The 19,592-nt window shown below is 44.1% G+C and overlaps 3 protein-coding genes across 5 annotated transcripts; all 3 read left to right on the top strand.

Moving 5' to 3' along the window:
- The first annotated feature begins 9,222 nt into the window (after positions 1-9,222).
- On the top strand, positions 9,223-11,473 carry LOC136959365 (uncharacterized protein CXorf38-like). 2 transcript variants are annotated; one of them, XM_067253678.1, is made up of 6 exons: positions 9,223-9,428; positions 9,584-9,718; positions 9,958-10,080; positions 10,168-10,317; positions 10,404-10,586; positions 10,682-11,473. In XM_067253678.1, exons 1-6 carry the CDS (start codon positions 9,225-9,227, stop codon positions 10,823-10,825), a joined length of 939 nt encoding a protein of 312 aa, XP_067109779.1. In that variant the 5' UTR covers positions 9,223-9,224; the 3' UTR covers positions 10,826-11,473. The 2 variants fall into 2 exon arrangements, with proteins under 2 accessions (XP_067109779.1, XP_067109780.1); XM_067253679.1 differs by having other exon boundaries at positions 10,685-11,473.
- A 122-nt stretch (positions 11,474-11,595) lies between these two features.
- On the top strand, positions 11,596-14,696 carry LOC136958877 (uncharacterized; the record flags this gene model as incomplete). The annotated part of the gene is made up of 10 exons (XM_067253003.1): positions 11,596-12,135; positions 12,223-12,342; positions 12,484-12,648; positions 12,767-12,961; positions 13,096-13,267; positions 13,356-13,463; positions 13,604-13,882; positions 13,965-14,084; positions 14,181-14,315; positions 14,455-14,696. Coding segments are annotated over exons 2-10 (1,530 nt in total), but the record flags the coding sequence as incomplete, so codon positions are not given.
- Positions 14,697-14,844: 148 nt separating this feature from the next.
- Positions 14,845-19,467, top strand: LOC136959168 (uncharacterized). 2 transcript variants are annotated; one of them, XM_067253427.1, is made up of 12 exons: positions 14,845-15,150; positions 15,351-15,488; positions 15,567-15,704; positions 15,821-15,916; positions 16,122-16,229; positions 16,316-16,471; positions 16,585-16,788; positions 16,925-17,077; positions 17,169-17,379; positions 17,544-17,635; positions 17,959-18,096; positions 18,221-19,467. In XM_067253427.1, exons 1-12 carry the CDS (start codon positions 14,859-14,861, stop codon positions 18,241-18,243), a joined length of 1,749 nt encoding a protein of 582 aa, XP_067109528.1. In that variant the 5' UTR covers positions 14,845-14,858; the 3' UTR covers positions 18,244-19,467. The 2 variants fall into 2 exon arrangements, with proteins under 2 accessions (XP_067109528.1, XP_067109527.1); XM_067253426.1 differs by having other exon boundaries at positions 18,244-19,467.
- Positions 19,468-19,592: the final 125 nt, after the last annotated feature.

The raw sequence follows: 19,592 nt of genomic DNA on the forward strand, positions 1-19,592 counted from the left end.
AAATGATTCCATTCTATCTTTAATTGCCTGTTTTTTGTTTTGAGAACCAGTACTGCACATTTTCTTTCTCCTTCTCTGTCTTCCATCCCTCTTGTGTTGTTATATTCATATTGTATACCAAGTTTTTCAATCCATGTCATACCTTTATGTGTATTCATTTGGAAATAACAACATTGACAGCAGCTTGAGAGACAGAGAGAGGGAGAGAAACTCATTTTAAGCATGTAGCACTAACGAGCTGTATTGTGCTCCAGGCTGTGTGTGTGATGGCTTGAAGCCGCTGTGTGTGTTTGTGTGTGTATAAGTGTTGTGTATTTATCCTTATTGACTGCTGAGGGATTCAACTGTTGAGGGATTCAACTCTCATTGCTTACTTCTCCCACTCTTCTTTATTTTAGTAAGGACAATGAGAAAGGGTGGGAGTTTTTATTGTACAAACGTAATAATATCCATCTCCATTCTAATATGTTCACACCACTGTACAGCTCTGTGACAAAGATATACATGCAGTGCACACACACACATGTACTCACAGACAAACACACACACACAGAAGCACAGCTCTGAGCCCATTAGCTTTAATATTTCAGTAGCGTCATAACATGCGCCAGCAGCCTTGTCACTTGCTCTCCCTTGGGAGGCAGATCTGGGAACAGCCTTCCCTGCCCTAACGGAACCTCCAACATCACGACGGAAACTCTCTACTGACCCTACATCAGAGCCTGTGGAGCCTGCCGGCCCCAAGAGAGAAGACGGAGGGAGACAAGTGGAGGGAGGGAGGGACAGAGGGAGTGGGTGGAGTAGAGAGAGAGAAGAAGAAAGGGGGAAGGGTAGAGGGAGGGAATGGGGATTGAGAGAAAAAGAGGTCTGGGTTTGTGTGGGAGGAATAGAGGGAGGTAGAATAGGAATGAGATAAAGAGAGAGAGAGAGAAAGATAGAGATAGTTTGTGTAGGAGGGCAATGGGGGGCTGATTAGGCCCTGGTTTGAAGTGCTCAGGGGCTTACTCTCAAACACACACACACACACACATTGTAACTAAAGGCTTTTGAACTACAGAAGACAGGGTGTCACGTTTAGGCATTCTGTCAGAAACTTCTTTCTGTGAGGTGGAATATTTCCTTTTGTTCTGAATTTCATGTCTGTGATCGTGGGGTACAGAGAGTTAGGGCTACTGCATTATGGAGATGTGCGTGTGCATGTCTGCAATAGGGAGAGTGATCAGAAAGGACAGAGTAAGGACTAGACACAGAGAAGATCGCTACACAAGGAATCCAGGCTTGCAGAAACCTATTAAAGCTGGAAAGTTTTCTGTAAAATACAGCTGATTAAAATTTCAAACACTAATGCTGGCCACACACACAACACACACACACAGACTCGCACACACATACAAAATCATAAACAAAGGATCTGGTCACTGTCAACAGAGGGGTAACTCGTGCATGATTACTAAATGGAAAGCATTTGTTATCCACAACTATGCAGCCTTAGGCCTGAATCTTTCATATCTGCTCCCTTCTACACACACATACATACAGACACACACACACACACACACACACAAACACACAGTGGCATACTCACACAGAAGCACCGACACACACTTTGAGCTAACAGGTCAGACTCCTGAGGAAAACCTACAGCTAACAACCATGAAGCCCAGAGGAGTCATCCAGGCAGAAACAACTGGGCCTTGACAACACCTCCCAAAAAACGTATGGTCATGAAACATTAACAAACACACAACTCCATACACACACGCGAGATCACACACACTCATGATGCCTCAACAAACATGTCATCATGAAACATGCACATGCACATGCACGCAACTAACACCTCCATAAATGTGCTGATAAATCATTCAGGTGATTGTTTAGAGGTGAATGCTGTTCTTCCTCCTCATCCTCTGCCAACTAAACATTCCTGTCTGTCTGCCAGTGTGTCTGTCTCTAGGACCTCTGTAACCTAGTAGAGGGGTCTCTGTGGAGAAACCAGCCTCCTAAATATGCATTTGAAAAAGAGACAGCCAGATAGACAGAAAAGAGATTGTTAGATAGATAGATAGATAGATAGATCCATACATACATACATACATACATACATACATACATACATACATACATACTGTAGATAGACAAACAGAACCTCAGTGTTGAGTGGCTCAGAGGCCAGAGCAGACACAGAGGACAGACGTTCTCAGGGAGAGAACACAAGAAGGGGAGCGTGAAGAATGGACGGGAGGAGAAAGGGGTGGAGGCTCAGTGAACACACACACTAACACCTAAATCATCATTGCAAAATCATTAGAAATCTGGCGGGGTAGAGAGGCACAGATTGGGAGACAAACCCCCCATTCACACACACACAAAGAAGGGCCTACACACTCACACACAAAGAGGCAGTCAGGTGGAAGGGAAAAAGGGGAGTTTTCAGAGATACACCCCCTCACACACACTCCTCGAGCCCTCCCACAAACACACACACAAACACACACACACAGGCAGTTCCTCCATACTTCCCATCCCCCTGACATTTATTGCTCTCTCTGTGAGAAGTAGTCAGAGTTTCATTCACATGTTAACAAAAGTGTGTGTGTGGGAGTGTGTGATTGTGTGTGTGCGTGTGATTGTGTGTGTAGCTTGATTAGAAATTCATCCATGTGTTTCCAACATTTTATCTGTCTGAACTCAACCCTGACCATATGGCACATAGACTACACTATCTTATTCTACCTCAGACTGATCGTTTCCCCTTTTATACTTCTCTCCTCTCCTTCTAAACTTCTCTCTTTCCCTTCTACACTTCTCTCCTCTCCTTCTACACTTATCTCTTTCCCTTCTACACTTCTCTCCTTCTACACTTCTCTCCTCTCCTTCTACACTTATCTCTTTCCCTTCTACACTTCTCTCCTTCTACACTTCTCTCCTTCTACACTTCTCTCCTTCCCATCTACACTTCTGAGTCTGCAACCACTGCTGTACTGTTTGGAGCCTCCTAGGTCAGTAGGGGCAGACATGGCTGGAGTGTCAGTTTAAATCAGTCCCTCATGTATCTCAGTAATGTGTGTATTGTCTAAACACATCACCAGAGTAACATCTGAAATTTCCATTAAAGTTCAAAGCTATTCATCAGTCCATGCTCTCTCTCTCTCTCTCTCTCTCTCTCTCTCTCTCTCTCTCTCTCTCTCTCTCTCTCTCTCTCTCTCTCTCTCTCTCTCTCTCTCTCTCTCTCTCTCTCTCTTATTCACTTGCTCTCTTGCTCTCTCTCTATTTCCTGCACATCTTTGTCTATCTTTCCACCTCTTTTCTTTCTCTCTCCATTCTCCCTCTACCTCTTTCTGTCACTCCAATTCTTTCTGTCCCTTGCTGCCTTCTGCTCTGTTCCACCTCTTCCTGTCTTTCGTTGCTCCTCCCTCCTTCGCCTTCTGTCTTTCTGTCTGTCACACTCAGTAACATACTGTGCCCTTGACATCTAGAGTGTGATTTCTGACAGGCCCCAGGTCCTCCAGGCTTTGAATGTATTTGTGTGTGTGTGTGTGAGGAGGGGGGGGGGGTTGCTCTTGGGTATCCTTACTTTAGAAGGTAAGTTTAAATATTAAACTACCCTTAACAAACTGACAGCATTCCTACACAAATTCAACACATGCACACTCCTACACATGCTCCAATTCTGACAGTAAATAGCTCTCCCTTGCGCGGATCTCTGTGTGAATTTGCGTGTGTGTCAGAGAGAGAGAGAGAGAGGGTGGGATTTAGTCTTGTTTTTTAATCAGTGGGATTTTGCAAATGGCCTTGGGCTTCTCCTAGGGACCAATTAGTGCATGTGACTTTAACATAATAAATAAACACATCCAGACTTTCTCTCTCCCTGTTGCTATCGTTGATTGTCTCTCGCACTTGAAAAACACACAGACACACAAAGGTAGCTCGAAAAGTTAAAAAAAACAAAAAACAAGTCAAGGCGCACTAATTCACTGGGTGTCTGTCCTCTCTGCCTCTCTCTCTCAGTCACACTGACTGTTCTGCTTCATGTGTTGACAGCCTGTGCCCAAGCAAGAGCAGAAGGTTGAAGGCCTGAGAGAAATCCTCAGGCTTTTCCTCATTGCACCCATGTCCCCCTTGCACACACCACACACACTCAACACATACACCCATGTCCCCCCCAAACACACACACTCAACACATACACGAATAGACACCCAAAGACACACACTGGCGCACACAAACTCTCTCTCACCAGACACACATCCACCCCACACACATCCTTTCCTGGGGTGTAAACAGGAGAGATTAGCAGATCATTAGCATATCGCAAAAGGGCAAAACACTAGGGGGAGAGGGCCTGTGTGTGTGTGTGTGTGTGTGTGTGTGCACGTGAGAGAGATGGCTTTTACACACTTAATAGCATTGTGTCCTGGTCACAATAACAATTATTCCATTAAGTGCTAGGGGGCCAAGAACAACATTGTCACTAATCATTACTAAAGACAAATTGACTGGAGAGGGAATTACTGTCTATATTTTTACACACAAATAAAAAAATGTGATTAAACAATTGCTTTCATAAAATAATCTAATCCATGTGTCTAATTAGAAAACTGGTTTTAACAGGGGATCAGATCTGATGCAATGTCTGTCCATTTCCTGTGACCTCAGACAGATGTGGACCTTTGACAGATCTGGGATCAGCTCGTCACCCCAATTCCTACCCTTAGTCCCTAAGGAGAACATAGGAAACTGACCAGACATCAGCCACAACAGAACTGAGCCAAATACCTCACACATAACCCTGAACCACTCCAGCAAAATGTCAATTTCTTCTCAGAATGAATTTTTAATCCGAAACACCCCCTTCCCCTCTACTCTGCTCTCCCTTCTTCTCTTCACAATCAGAAATCAGCGCCTCGCTGAAGAGAGAAAAGAGAATTCATTAAACTCAGCCACCCACGCTGGGCTGAAGAAAAACAGGGGTAGAGAGGAAGGGAGAGGGAATAGGGGAAGGATAAAGAGAAAGAGGGAGAAGAGGTTCTCTCAAGCTAGAGGCCCATCGAGTGAAGTGGAGGGGGGTCACCTTAAAAGGAGAACTCTTTAGGAATAGAGAGAGCAGAGAGAAAGAAGAAAGTGCATCAAAGGACTAAAGGAACTCCTGATCAGCAGCGAAAAAGAAAGGAGAAAGAAAAGAGAGGAAATCTCTGTGTGAGAAGAGAGGCATGAGAGTGTGTCTGACCACACTCTAGAGAATAATTAACATGCATACTCAGTTCTTTGAGGTACAACCCTACTGTGTATATATTTATACTGTATATATCTTGTTCAGAAAACAGTGACTGTCAGATGAGTTTGACCCTGTTGTCCTGACCAGAACCAAGTGTAACCCAGGCCACCTCTCTATCACCTGATGTCTGGCCCTGCTTTCACTGTAATCCAGGTGCTCTTAATCCTGCACATCCAGGTCTGGTATTGTTCTGGGAGAGTTGTTATAATCCAGCCAGGTTTAATCTGGCCAAAGCAGAGTCTTCTCATCAAATTAAACCCATAATGACCATTTATGACTGATTGACATAGATTACTGAGTTAATTTTCCAATTATCATAATTATAGTGTTAAATACAAAAATGTGAAATAATGACTAACCCAAGCTGGCACCTGAGAGCAGCTGTATGGTGGTGACACAGTCACAGTGGTTGGATACCAAACAAAGAAGCAGTTTCTATCTTAATTATCCTCTATCCTCTAATTGTTTTCAGCAATACATAAAAAATAGAACAATTAGCATCTCCTCTGTCATATTGTGAAACCATCTGTGACCATTTCTACTGTGTACTGACATACACACATGCGCGTGCACACATTAACACACACACACACCTTGCACATAAAGGCTTTTTACTGTCCTGAATGTCGGGACTCATCTCCAGCACCTTGGACTGTCAGAGAGAGAGAGAGCGAGAGAGAGAGAGAGAGAGAGAGAGAGAGAGAGAGAGAGAGAGAGAGAGAGAGAGAGAGAGAGAGAGAGATAGATGGCATGATGCAGGGAGGAGGGGTGTCCTTGAAAAAGGACAGAGGTGTTCTACTGGATCTAATGTGACGGAAGGATATGAGGAACCAGAGCACACATTCTGGCACACAGACAGATACACACACACAACACAACACACACAGACACACTTTGTGCAATTGTATGGGGTTACTCCAGTTCACATGATTATACAGCCCTTCAAGTAGTGATAGCAGATGTAGCCCTTCAGAGTTATCAGAATGCAGAGTGAAAACTCCATGTCCGGCTATGGAGGAGCACTGGACCACACTACCTTAGACAAAATCCTTCATCACCAACCCTGCCTTAAACACCCTCCTTCTTCACCAACCCTGCCTTAAACACCCTCCCTCTTCACCAACCCTGCCTTAAACACCCTCCCTCTTCACCAACCCTGCCTTAAACACCCTCCCTCTTCACCAACCCTGCCTGGGACATCATCCCCATCACCATGTACAGAGGAGACTCTCTGAAGGTCTGGCCAGTGGAGCCAAACTTCCGACTCCATATTCTCCCCCCAACTGGTATGAGCCCACATGGTTTCACTCAGTTACAGTGGGAATGAGCTGGTTGTCATGACTCCTTGGACGCTACCTGACACTGGTACACTCACGTGTACAGTCCCGGCCCAGGACCAGGACCAGGACCAGGACCAAGACCAGGACAGACAGCATGGCTTCATCAGTCTGGTACTGCAACAAGAAAACACTTCTCTCAACATGTCAAGTTGGCAAGGGCCTGGTGTCTCTCATCCCAACTACAACTCGACCTGACAGCGCTCCAGTCACCATCTACTGGTGCTCTGAGGAACTGCACCTCCAGTCCTGTCAATCATCTGTGGAGGACAGATTTGAAGTAGCCCACTTAGTTTCAGACACTTATCAAAAACTGATATTTTACGTATTAACTATATCAAAAACTTTGTTTTTAGCAAAGATATTGGCATCACTGTTTTTCTGCACTGTAGTACTGATGATGTCTCATGATTTGGTCATGTCAAGTTAGTTACTTCTTGTCCGGAAGCATGCTGATAGATGATATTCTGGAAGACACCAAGTTGATGCAATCATTATGTTAAAAGATGAGCTCATACGAAGTCTGTCAAGTCTCCATCATTTGCTTCTCAAAGAGTGTTAAAATGTAAAACCAAACACACTACCAGACACACACACACACACACTGCAGTGTGAAATTGGGTCAGCAGTGGAGAGTGGGTTTTAATGCCGAGCACATACGCTCTCTAAAACTGATCTGCATATTCATGTGGGTGGCTATCAAAATGACACACAAACACATGCATACACACACACACACTTCCACTGTGGAGACACTTCCACACAAATATAATGACATGCAGAAACATGCATACACATACAAGCACACACAAATACATGCTGATGCTGATACTGAAAAAATGTCTGCGGAGCAAATGAGAGATGATCATTCTGTCATTTCTATAACAGATGTCTGGGTTACACTGTGGAATTAATATATATTACCACTAGTAATCAGTAGAAATCGATCATGGATAAGGTAATGCTAAAGTGAAGTGGCTTGAAAATTCAGCACACAAGTTTTAGTAAAAGCACAAAATAGAGACAAACTCAGAAAAATCACCTCTGCCATCCTGCTGAACTAACATACTTTGATATGGTGGAGAAAAAGAGAGAGAGAGAGAGAGAGAGAGAGAGAGAGAGAGAGAGAGAGAGAGAGAGAGAGAGAGAGAGAGAGAGAAAAAGAGAAAAAGAGAGAGAGAGAGAGAGAAAGAGAGAAAGAGAGAAAGAAAGAGGTCTCCCCAGGGATGTACTTGTCAAAGCCCCTAGTTTGCATTTCTGACTTTCTCTAAGATGAACAGCAATTTTCTCTGACAAAGCATTTTCCTGCTTATTTGCAGAGTGAGGGAAGAGACAGGCTCACGAATGAACGTGAGAAACAGCAAGGAGGTAACAAAGGAATCAGAGGCAGTAAGCAGATAGTTATGAAGCCCTCATGGGGGTGGGGTGTCTTTTGAAGATCGAGACAGAATGTGTGTGTATGCGTGTGTGTATGCGTGTGTGTGTTTGGGGACTCACATGGCGAGGTCTGGGCATGTGATTTATTTCAGAATACTAATGTCTCTTTGATCTCTTCCGCTTAAAAAAACACCCTGCTGGGATAACACACACACACACACACACAGACACACATCATTGTTGCATTCCTCTCAATTCACTGTTCAGCAGGCCACATTTATGCATGCATGCACACACACAAACATACACACACTTATCATACACACACACAGGCACACTCCAGGGTGTCTAATCTACTTTAACTATCATCAAATCCATAGAGATCCAATTACAAAGATACAGGGATATTTGTCTTTCTGTGTGCACCCTAAAAGACTAATTAAATTTTCATGTAAAGATAAAATTATTTGATACAACACAAACGTCTTTTCATTTTCATAATTGCTCTTTGCTGAATAATATATTTTGAAAATATGTGTTATGAATCCGAATGAGACTACATTTCAGAGAGGACAATTCATTGGTCCTATCAAGCGACACACCCCTGGCATTCTTATCTGGCATGCTCTGTTTTCTTGTGTGAGGATTAGGTCAAACTAAACTATCAACCTTTCCTCTGATCTCTCTTTCTCGCGCGCGCGATCACACGCATAAGTATACACGCACAGAGTTCAGTGATGTACAACCAGTGTAGTATAATCTAGTATAGATTGTACATGTACAACCTATACTAGGAGTATAGGGAAGCATGTCTACAATCACGGAAGAGGCCTTAATCATGTACTCAAATAGTTTTATCGGATATCCTCTCACACAGGTAAGCAGGGGAACAGACTTCGTTGCTTTTCTGTGCTAGTTGCGCCACCTCGTGGTTAGTCGGCCTTATGCAGAAGTTTCGCCTGTCAGCCTTAATCATTTTCATTTTTTTTTATCAGAAAATCAGATAAAAGCTTAGTCCATACGTTTTACAAAGGTAAACAGGCGAAAGATCGTATTGACAATCTACCTCCACTCACCCCAATTGCAGCAGGTAGCTAGGCCTACTGAGTCAACTACAATTCCCATTTCCAAAACTTCCCAAAACACGTTTGTCATGGGCGGGACTTACTGTAAAGCAAGACGCGGAAACTCGATTCAGTTGGTTGTGTCTAACTATTTTACATTCAGAAATAATGGTACACCACGAATTGACTGCACGTCTTAATGATGGTGGATATAAAAACTGGCTTAAAGCTGGAATCTGTCTGCTCCATCTTCGGGAGGGGTTGCACGCGTTCACTAATAGGGAGATGAAACGTTTCCATGAAAATCTACTCAATCGAAACCAGATCCTCCGGCGGCCGTGTCAGCGTTCTTGCAGACCGAAAAACAACCAGGTTGTCACAGCGAATCTTCGATCATGTCAACATTGCCATGCCGTACCAGTCAAACCATTTAATGTGTAATGCTCACATTTTTCACACATGAAATGTGCTTTTGTGATAGTGGTAATCAAACTGTGTTTGTGTGTACCTATGTGACCTACCCACAGCTGTATTCTGAGTGTGTGGTATGTGCAGAGTGGCGGTCAGAGATCTTAAAGCATCACACACATCCTGGGGGGACAATAAACTGGGGGAACTGCAGACCCCAACTCTGGTCACAAGACCACTGGGAACTGGCAAAGGTAGGGTACAGCTTGTCCCTCCATCCCTCACATAACCCCTTCTTTTTAATCTCTCTGTTTCTCTATCCCATCCCTGACATTTCCCTTCATCCTTATTCATTTAATCACTCTTGAGCTGCTGTCAGATGATGAACTTCTCTGCTAACCTACCACACCGATACCCACACCTTTTGATTTCCAGGAAATGTAAATTTGGCATCTAGGTTTATGTCCTCTCTCTGGACCCCCTCCCTCTGCAGGCCTACATGCCTCGGGGGCAGACCGGTGAGAAGGGCGCAGATAAGTGTGATGCCTCAGCTCTGCTTAACCTCCTCAACTACTGTGATCACTTCAGCTACATAGACCAGGAACGAGTCAGAAAGGTGACACACCCACACACTCACAACTATGATTTGTTTTTCTAATTTCTCCTTTCTTCTTTTTTAATGTGTGTGCATGTGTCTCGACAGGTGATCCATTGCAGAAATGAGCTGATGCATTCCTGTGGTATGCAGGTTGGTGATGAGTGGATGAGGCGATACAAGGCGTGCTTAGAAAGGCTCCTGCAGCTGCTCACCAATGTTCCAGAGGTGGCAGCAGCCAATCAGCAAATACACAAGGTCAGGGAAGACTGCCGGTGCTAGTGTATTGGGTAGGTGTATTTTTGTGAAGTTCAACCTAAATATGTTTTTGTCTGTGTTTTCAGACGCTGACTGCTGAGTGGTCAGTCTGTGTTTCTGGGGTGGACCAAGTGGACATGTCTGGGGAGGTCAGACATGAAGCCGTTTGTATGAGCCAATGGGAAATTGAGGCTGGCTCCATTAGCCAATGGGAAGTAGAGCTGCTGAGAGAACGGTTGCAGGAACTGCAGTTTGACGCTGATGCACAGGTACTTACTTTTCTCTTTTTTCGCTAACTTTTAGAGCACATTGGGTAAAGCTGTACAGAGCCTAAGTGAATCCTTTTTTCCCTCTCTTCTGGTAGGAGTTTGGGGAGATGCAGAGCCTGAGGGAGTTCCTGCTTGCCAACCCAGATCTGGGAGAGCAGTTGTCTCCAGAGCTCCAAGAGATCACCTCACTGGGGAGGAAAAGAAAGAGAGAGGAGCAGAGTGAGCCTGTTCAGGACTGACGTTACCTTGGGAGATCTAGGAGTGCTGTTATGCTGACACTCAGCATTCATGGATGGGGTTTGGTTGTTGGTATGATCCCAAAAGCCGAGTGCCAAAGATGATCACAGTCATGCTGATATTCAGTATAACAGCACAACCTCTTCAAAACAACATCCTCGACAAGGGTTGTGTATTTATACAAAAAGTGGTTGCCGAGTCTCTATTCTCAGAAGTCCGTTTCATCAGTGGAACTTTTGCATTGCTAGAGACTTTACCTTTTGGATAAGTGGTGAGGGAGCATGTATGTGTTCATCATAATGCACACATTACATGGTCACACACAGTTGAGTCAACCATGACTTCCTGGTTTTGGTGAAAAAAGCCTGAGGCTGTGAAGAGAGTTTGTTTTGAACACCAAATTGGTCTGAGGCAGCAGAAGGTATAGATAACTGTACCTCCGGGATTTTGGTATCTTATTATTCACGTAGAAGCCTTTTCTCTATTTATACAGGCTACATATTGCATTTTATTAGACTCGTTCAACCTCGTGTTTCTACTTTGTTTATGCAGCCTATGAAGGATTACTGAAAATCATAAATGTTTGTGTTCTTTTGACTTTTGCAATAAACAATGTAACTTTATAGTGAATGAGGTTTGCTGCATTGACATTAAGTGGTCTGTGTGGCCCTTTTTTATTTAAGATTTGGGATTTTTTTATGCGATAGCCCAACTTGTTTATTTCCATGATGACGTGATGTCTTTATGCACGCCTCCAACACAGACAGAGCGAAGCGAGGCCGGGCGTTAGGCACAGAATTGTATTCGTCTGTGCGAGATGTGAAGTCCATCAGAATTGACTTGGATTGTAGTCGATTTTCAAATTGAAATTGGCATCGTCATGGATTGTTTCACAAGGTTTGAAGATGACGGGTATAAAAATTGGATTAAAACGCAAATGGGTCTGCAATCCCTTAAATTACTCCTACAAGATTTCATAGAAAACGAAACCGAAACTTACCATACGTTTCTACGTAATCGAATTAAAGGAGCCAAGTGTCAAAACCGATGTGAATTTAAGAAAGGGAAACAGGTGATTGATTGACAGATCATTGTAGGCTACCTCATGATTTACTGAATGATAGTTCAGCTAACACTAAAAGGACTGTTGTTCAAATGAACGAGGCATTATGTTTCGCCTCCATAGGTTTCTGCTGTTTGTGAGCACTGTAAGCCTTGGAAAGATGAGATCCTGGCAAACTCCAAAGGTCTGCCGTTCTGGAATAATTGTAAACCCTATCTCTGGCCAGAAGAAAAATGGGAGGTGGCTAAAGTAAGTACTGAATTACTACTGTGGCCCACACTTATTCGATTTATGTCTGGGTGTTTACATTCATTGTATGTGTTATTGCATTGTTAGGTCTACATGGCTCGTGGCAATGACAAGCACACGTCTGTTGACCAGTTTGATATCTCTGCTTTCCTGAATCTCATGACCAACTGCAACCACTTCCAGTGTGTGGGCAAAAATATCAGTAAAGTAAATACCAATAAGTTTCACACCAGCACAAGTACACACATAAATATTCCCAAGCTACAAATACTTATTTTTTACTCTCAGTAAAGCATTTAGTTTCTGCTAAGCATCTATAAACATCATGTTGACTTTTACATTGTGAAGACAGTCTTGCAGGTAACCGATGTGAGGAACCGGGTCATGCATACAGCTTCCTGGCGTGTGAAGAGGGAGGAGCTAGAGGTTTACCTTCAGCGAATCAGAGAACTTGGTAGAGCACTGGAAGGAAAGGCACCCAACATCAGAGCATTGGATGACGATATCAACCAGGTGTGTGTGTGTGTGTGTGAGAGAGAGATCAATTACAAAGTAGAAAAAACTATCTGAAACAGAAAAAGTGAGCATATCTTCTAACTGGAGTCACTGAATGTATGATAACTTGTTTCAGCTCCAGAATATAGACTTCAGTCTGATCCCTGAGCTCACCAAAGGAAGAGCACAAGGTCATACCAGTGCTGGTGACAAGCATTCAGAGAATATCCTAAAGTTGCAAAGGTTCCTTGGTCAAGAGCAACAGATCCTGAAGGATCAGTTGGAGTCCCTGTCTAAATGCTATGAAGAGGACAGAGAAAAGGCTCTGACTGTAAGTTAAATAAAGTCAGACGTATACCACACCTGTATCTCCATGGTAGACACACCCACAATAAGATCTGGCCTGTAAAGAAACACACACACACACACGACAATAGTCACAAAGGTCATGTGTGTGTTTCACAGCAGGAGGAGCTGCAGGGGTTGAGGGTGTTCCTGGAGGAGAACAAGGACCTGGCGCAGAGTCTGGCACCCCAGTGGGACAGGCTGAGGGAGGTGCAAAAGACTGTGGAGCAGCACGGACAACAGATAAACACACTCACAGGCAGAGTGGACGTACTGGAGCAGAACTCCCCAGGTAAGGGAAAACCATTCAAATTATTTTTAGCCTCTGCATAGAAAACTCTCACTGTGAAAGGACACCGAAATGTGTGTTTGTGTTGCAGATTTTGAGTTCGGTGCAGGTATCATGATGTTTAAAAACCATCTATTTGAGGAGACCAGGAAACGCGGATGGCCTGAACCGATATTCTCTGAGCGTAGAGAATCCGCTGGTAAATCACCTGACACATATACACACACACACACACACACACAAGGACACATGCAAGATGAGGCCTGAGACATTCATCTTCCAGTCAAGGGACAATAGGCCTTTTCGACTCAACCTTGGGTTTTGTATTTGTGTGTTCAGGATACAGAGGCATTGTGAAGGTCAATGGTCAGGCATTTACTGGTTCTACAGTTTGTGGAAGTATAAAGAGAGCACACCAGGAAGTGGCAAAAAAGGCTCTTAGGGGCCTACCCAATCAGACTGCAGACCTCAGTCAGCCAGCCAATGACCAGGTGGAGGGGGAGGCCTCCAACATGCCACCAAATCAGACTGCAGACCTCAGCCAGCCAGCCAATGACCAGGTGGAGGGGGAGGCCTCCAACATGCCATCCAATAAATTAAGAAAGCTCTCGGGCACAGGTACAATTCTTCTCAACAACCTTGTTTAAATTGAGCACAATTCACTTAACATCAATAGGTTCTCTGTCACGTGACTCTGCAGGTTTGGCCTTCTATGGAAGTGTCACCGTGGACCTCAACCATGACATCTGTGAAGAGGGCCATGAAGGGGAGGCTGTGAAATCTGCATACATGAAATTAGCCCTATTGCTTGGTCTGCAGGGTTAGTGGACTTTCATGAAAACATCAGCCAGCGTGTCATATATTCATGCCCTTGTTTATTCACAGTTCTTTACCAGCAGATCCCTACTGTCCCTAGTTTCCTCAGGTTTGTCCTATAAGGAGACAGCTCTGCAGTATTGTCAGAGAAGGGATGTCCCGCTTCCACAGGAGATCAGCCAATCCACCGGCTGCACCCTCAAATTCAGTGGACCCATTACCTATCATGACCAAGGTATTGTGACAATCACCAAACCTTTCTATTGTGGTTACACACAATATCATGTTTGAAAGATAACTTTCAATAAAATGACACATTTGTTTGTCACTTTATAGATTTATTTTTTTACATGGAAACTTGTTTTTCCTTATAGAGGGCTCCAATAAAAAGAAGCAGGCACAACAGCAGGCAGCTAAAAGGGCCCTGCAGGTCCTGTGTGAGTTCCTGGGGAAGAGCGAGGTAAAGGAAGACAACTACATTGGAGCCCTGAAGGAACTACTAGAGGCTAGGGGACAGAGTAAACCTGTTTATGACGTAACCGACAGAAGAGGAGGTACAGGGGAGGAGAGAGGGGCGGCCATGGTTGAGACAGGGGAGGAGAGAGGGGCGGCCATGGTTGAGACAGGGGAGGAGAGAGGGGCGGCCATGGTTGAGACAGGGGAGGAGAGAGGGGCAGCCATGGTTGAGACAGGGGAGGAGAGAGGGGCGGCCATGGTTGAGACAGGGGAGGAGAGAGGGGCGGCCATGGTTGAGACAGGGGAGGAGAGAGGGGCGGCCATGGTTGAGACAGGGGAGGAGAGAGGGGCGGCCATGGTTGAGGAGACAGGGGAGGAGGAGAGGGGCGCAGCCATGGTTGACAAGGAAGGAGGACAAATGTATGTCAATCACGAAAGGAAGGATGAGAAAGGAGGAGCATCAGGTTCAGGTGAGAGAGGGAGCGGTGGGGAGGGTACAGGAGCTGAATGCCTTCAGGGTTTGTCATCTATGGACTGGACTCCTGTACCCATGGATACCAGTAAACCCATGGAGGTCACACCCACTCAGCCAGAGGAGCGGAGCATCTCTGGAGGTGTGCATGTTTAACATTCAAACCAAATGTATCATTCATTCAGTCCAAAACAATGTTTGGTTAATAGCCTAAGGAAGTTAAAGGAATTAAAGAAAACTCGACAAGATCATAGGGAGTAAAGCATCTAATGGGTTCTGTGTCCCGGACAGGAGTAATATGTCTGGTTAATAACGTGAAAATGTCCCTTATCTCAAACCCAGGGAGGTTCATATGTTGTGTGAAGGTAAGGATAAAGAAGGAGCTGGCACCCTCTGAAGCCTCCAGCCAGGAGGGGGCAGTACAGGGAGCCTACATGAGTCTTCTACAAGCTCTGTCTCTAGAACAAACAACTACACCAGGTACACACACACACATGCACACCCTTGACAATATTGATGAAATAAAAGAATGACTATTTACGTTTTGGGTCTTTGCAGGTGGTGAGCGTCAGTGTGTGCTAGAGTTCTTTAAGCAGTCAGAATGTGTCCCCCCGGTGGAGGAGAGTGACATAACAGCTGAGAGGAAACACAGGTGCAAACTAAGCATCATGGGAGAACTCTCTTTCCACAGTCCAAGTAAGTCTTTAATTTATCACAAAATAAGTGACTTTGTGTTTTCAACTTTCATGCAGACTGTATTATAGCTCTCTCTCTCTTTCTCTCTCCTTCCCTGACATTTTTTTTGTGTCCAGAAGGGGCAGCTAAAAAGCAGCATGCAGAACAGTATGCAGCTAAGGAGGCCCTGAGACATCTGGAAGGTGTGCTCGGAGGAAACAGCCGAATCCCAGGTCAGCATTCAGAGTTGGACTGCTCAGGCAGCCTAGACAGGTACACCGCATGACCCTGGTCATAGTAAGATAGAGGCCACAACAAGAACTCCAGGCAGCCATCAGTTTCTCCATGTGTTGGTTTAAACCTACTCAGCCTTGGCATTAAAAGTAATACCACAGTATCATTATCCTTGTCGTTGTGTTGCCATCCTACAATTTACAGATTCAAGTGAGAACTACAAAGGCAGGCTGCAGGAGCTCGTCACCAAACATGGGGGAGAAGCCAACATGATTGCATACCATACGACAGATACTCCCAACACTACAGCAGGTTTGGCAGAATGTCTGTCCTATCTCAAGTTGTCCTGAGATCAGCCTCATAGATAAACTTCAGCCTATACTTACTGTCTTCCACAGCAGGTCAGGTAACAAAGGAAAGCAGAGTGGTCTGTGGTTCCAACCCACGTGCAGAGGGGTCAGTCAAACATGCTGTTGCCATGGAGACTACACCTGAAAACCTTGACCTGCCTCAGGATGAAAGAACTTCCAAGATGCACTCTAACATACTGACAGGTGACTTTACATACACTATTAGATTTAATTTCTTGTTGTCTGGGTGTGGCTTGTCTTGGCTATCATTTTGATATGCTTGTATTTTTCTTTTCTTTATATGTGTAAATGTTCAGGGATGAATCAGTGGCTGGCGTGTTCGGGTCTCCGTGGTGTAGAGTGTGAGGATCTGAGTGTAGAGCAGAGGTATGAGTGGAGAGTTTGTGTGGGGTTTGAAGGTTTCACCCTCCAGATCAAGGAGCTGTTCGGTTCTAAGAAGGATGCGATACGCCATGCCTACCTCCGCTTGGGGCTCGCAGGACAGATCTGCCAGCAGGATGGTGAGTTTTGTTTGTCTGTCTGTAGGATCATCGTTGTCAAGGATGTTAATGCTAGTCACAGTGACTTCTCTATATTTCTACAATATGGCTCAAGCACAAATCTATCTCTCTCCCTCCTTCCCTCTCTCGTTACAAGAGTTTAAATCCAAAGAAAAAATCCTTACATTCTTCGCCAAGCAGTCCTTCTCTAAACCTGGGGAGACTGTACACGAAACCAACACAGGACCTAGTTTGAGGTTCTCCTGCTCTCTCACTGACATCACCTGTGTGTTCACCTACTGTGGAGAGGGTATGGTGCTGTAGAAAGAATCAATTACTTTTCATTTACATGGATCGTTGTATCTGAAAAAGTGGTTCACTACTTTGTGTGTGATTTTCAGGTTCTACTGAGGATGCAGCTTGTCTGTCTGCTGTACAGAAGGCTCTTTCCTGCTTGTGTCCTCTCCTTGGCTATGCAAGTCTTGCCATGGACAGTGTAGTAGACGAACATGAAAGACTCAGGACTCTGCTGGAAAAAGAAAACCTTAATCCTGCAAAATCCGTTCTTGAAAGAACTTGGTACAGGAGTTCAGCCAAGCTGAAATTTACAAGGTTAGTCCTATCTTAGAATACAGTATTTCACTCTTATTCAAAAATGTCCACAGAAACCTACAAAACCTACTTACGCAGCCGACCCTGATTTGACCAACTTTCCTCCAGACAATGTAAGCCCCTGTGGTGGTGGAGGGGTTTCTCAGCCTTTGTCTCATTTGCAGGTACAGTGTAGAGACCAAGGGCCAGCAGAGTAAGAAAGACACCAAGAACCAACTTAGCAGGCGTTTACTACGACTACTGGGAGAGGATACAGGTTTGTGAAACCACAATAGCATACAAGCAAGGGCTTACACAAGAGCGGGAACATGCTCATTGTCTTCAGATGCTCTCGGCTGCTAATAGTAGAGGTGTGTTTGCAATGCTGCTTTGTTGCTGCCTTCCACCACCACTGTTCTATTTTGTAATGTTAAAGGTTGGGCAATCTCGGGCATAGAACTTTTTTAAAGCACAACCAGACCAGCAATCTTAACAGAAGGATATTTGGAGAAATAAAAATGATCAACATGGAGAAATAACAGATAAACAGACTCTCGCAAACAAATACAGATATTGTCTCTCCACCTGTCTATCCTCCAGCCTCCAGCAGTGTTTCCCCCAGGAACACTATGGAAGAGTGGTTTATAAAGAATAAACTGGAGAAACCTCAGTTTACAGAAACAGATGGGACGTTTGGGACCAGAGTCACCTTCTCAGCCCCTGTTCACTGCATCACAGGTCTTTAACACACATACTCACTTCTAAACAATAGCTGTCAACACGTTAATGTATTGTTTATGAATAATCATGAATAATATATTGTTTTTAATAGAGTAAATGGTGTTTATAATCTGTATCACAGGAGCACATGTTGTCTGTCTGTAGATTGGCAGGACAGGTATGAAGAAACAGAAAGGCAACTGGTGGAGGAGCTGAAGAAGAAGATCCAATACTTGAGTGATGGCAGCAGTAACCCTTGATTCTACAACGTAGGACTGGATTAGGGATACACTACTGTAGATGTACGGTCAAATAGACCCAGTATGGTTGTTGATCCAGCTGCAAGTGTGGCAAATATTCATTCTACTCATTCTGATTTTAAATATATTTCAAACCTTATCATGTATTTATATTTCCATTTAGTCATTTAGCACTTATCCAGAGCGACTTACAGTAAGTACAGGGACATTCCCCCCGAGGCAAGTAGGGTGAAGTGCCTTGCCCAAAGACACAATGTCATTTTGCATGGCCGAGAATCGAACCAGCAACCTTCTGATTACTAGCCCGACTCCCTAACCGCTCAGCCATCGGATGGTGGTGATGGAAAGACAAAGGGCTAACTGGTGACTTTGTCAATCTGTTAAGAATGACCATATTGATGAGTAAAGTCATTGATAGTGATTCACTTTGATAATTCAAAGTGAATCAATGAATTATAAATGTTCTAGCCATCTTCTGAGGATGTACTACTTTATAACAGGTGAGATGAGTCTTGAGATGAGTCTGGTTTTCAGGCTTTTGGTTCGGGTTGGTAATTGCTACTTCTACATAAATAGAAACCTGTGTAAACACTAGTATCTGAATGTTACAAATATACTCTAGAGTCAAACCTTCTTTAACTATTTGTTTACTTGTTCATATCAAATGTCGAAGAATGACCAGATTGACCCTTGCTATTATACTTCTGTTCATTTGATAAGGTTCAAAGATAAATGAGTACATGCAGTGATTATAAAACCCTGTTGATTTGATGCTTTGTATGAGTAAATGCTACAGAAGTTTTATCAGAATGATGTAACCTAGATATGAATGTGTAGGCCTCTGCCTTTGGATGAAAGAGTTATCTGTGCTGGTCTCAGCTCTACAATTTATTGTGTTGTAAAAAGTAGAACAAAGACACATACTGATAACATCGTCACCAGAGTTTGGAGAAAGAAAGGAGTACCAGTTGGCACTTGATTTCTGATCCTTGGTGGAGGTGCTTTGTAAACAACGACGAAAGCCAGAAAGGGTTTGTTTCATGCTATAAGAAGGACTGTGAGCCTTCACCATTTTGTAATGTTCTGTTCTTGCCTGCAAGCTTGTATTAAACTCAATCAAACATCAGAACTGTTGGTAATCTGTTACTTGGTCGTATTCAGAACCGACTCAACGAACCAGGGAAGCGCATATTGACTTCAACACTAACAATGCATTGAAAATGAATAAACATTGTATAAAATCTGAAGGCACAG

This window comes from Osmerus mordax, chromosome 16 (genome assembly GCF_038355195.1).
Source record: "Osmerus mordax isolate fOsmMor3 chromosome 16, fOsmMor3.pri, whole genome shotgun sequence".
Taxonomy (NCBI): domain Eukaryota; kingdom Metazoa; phylum Chordata; class Actinopteri; order Osmeriformes; family Osmeridae; genus Osmerus; species Osmerus mordax.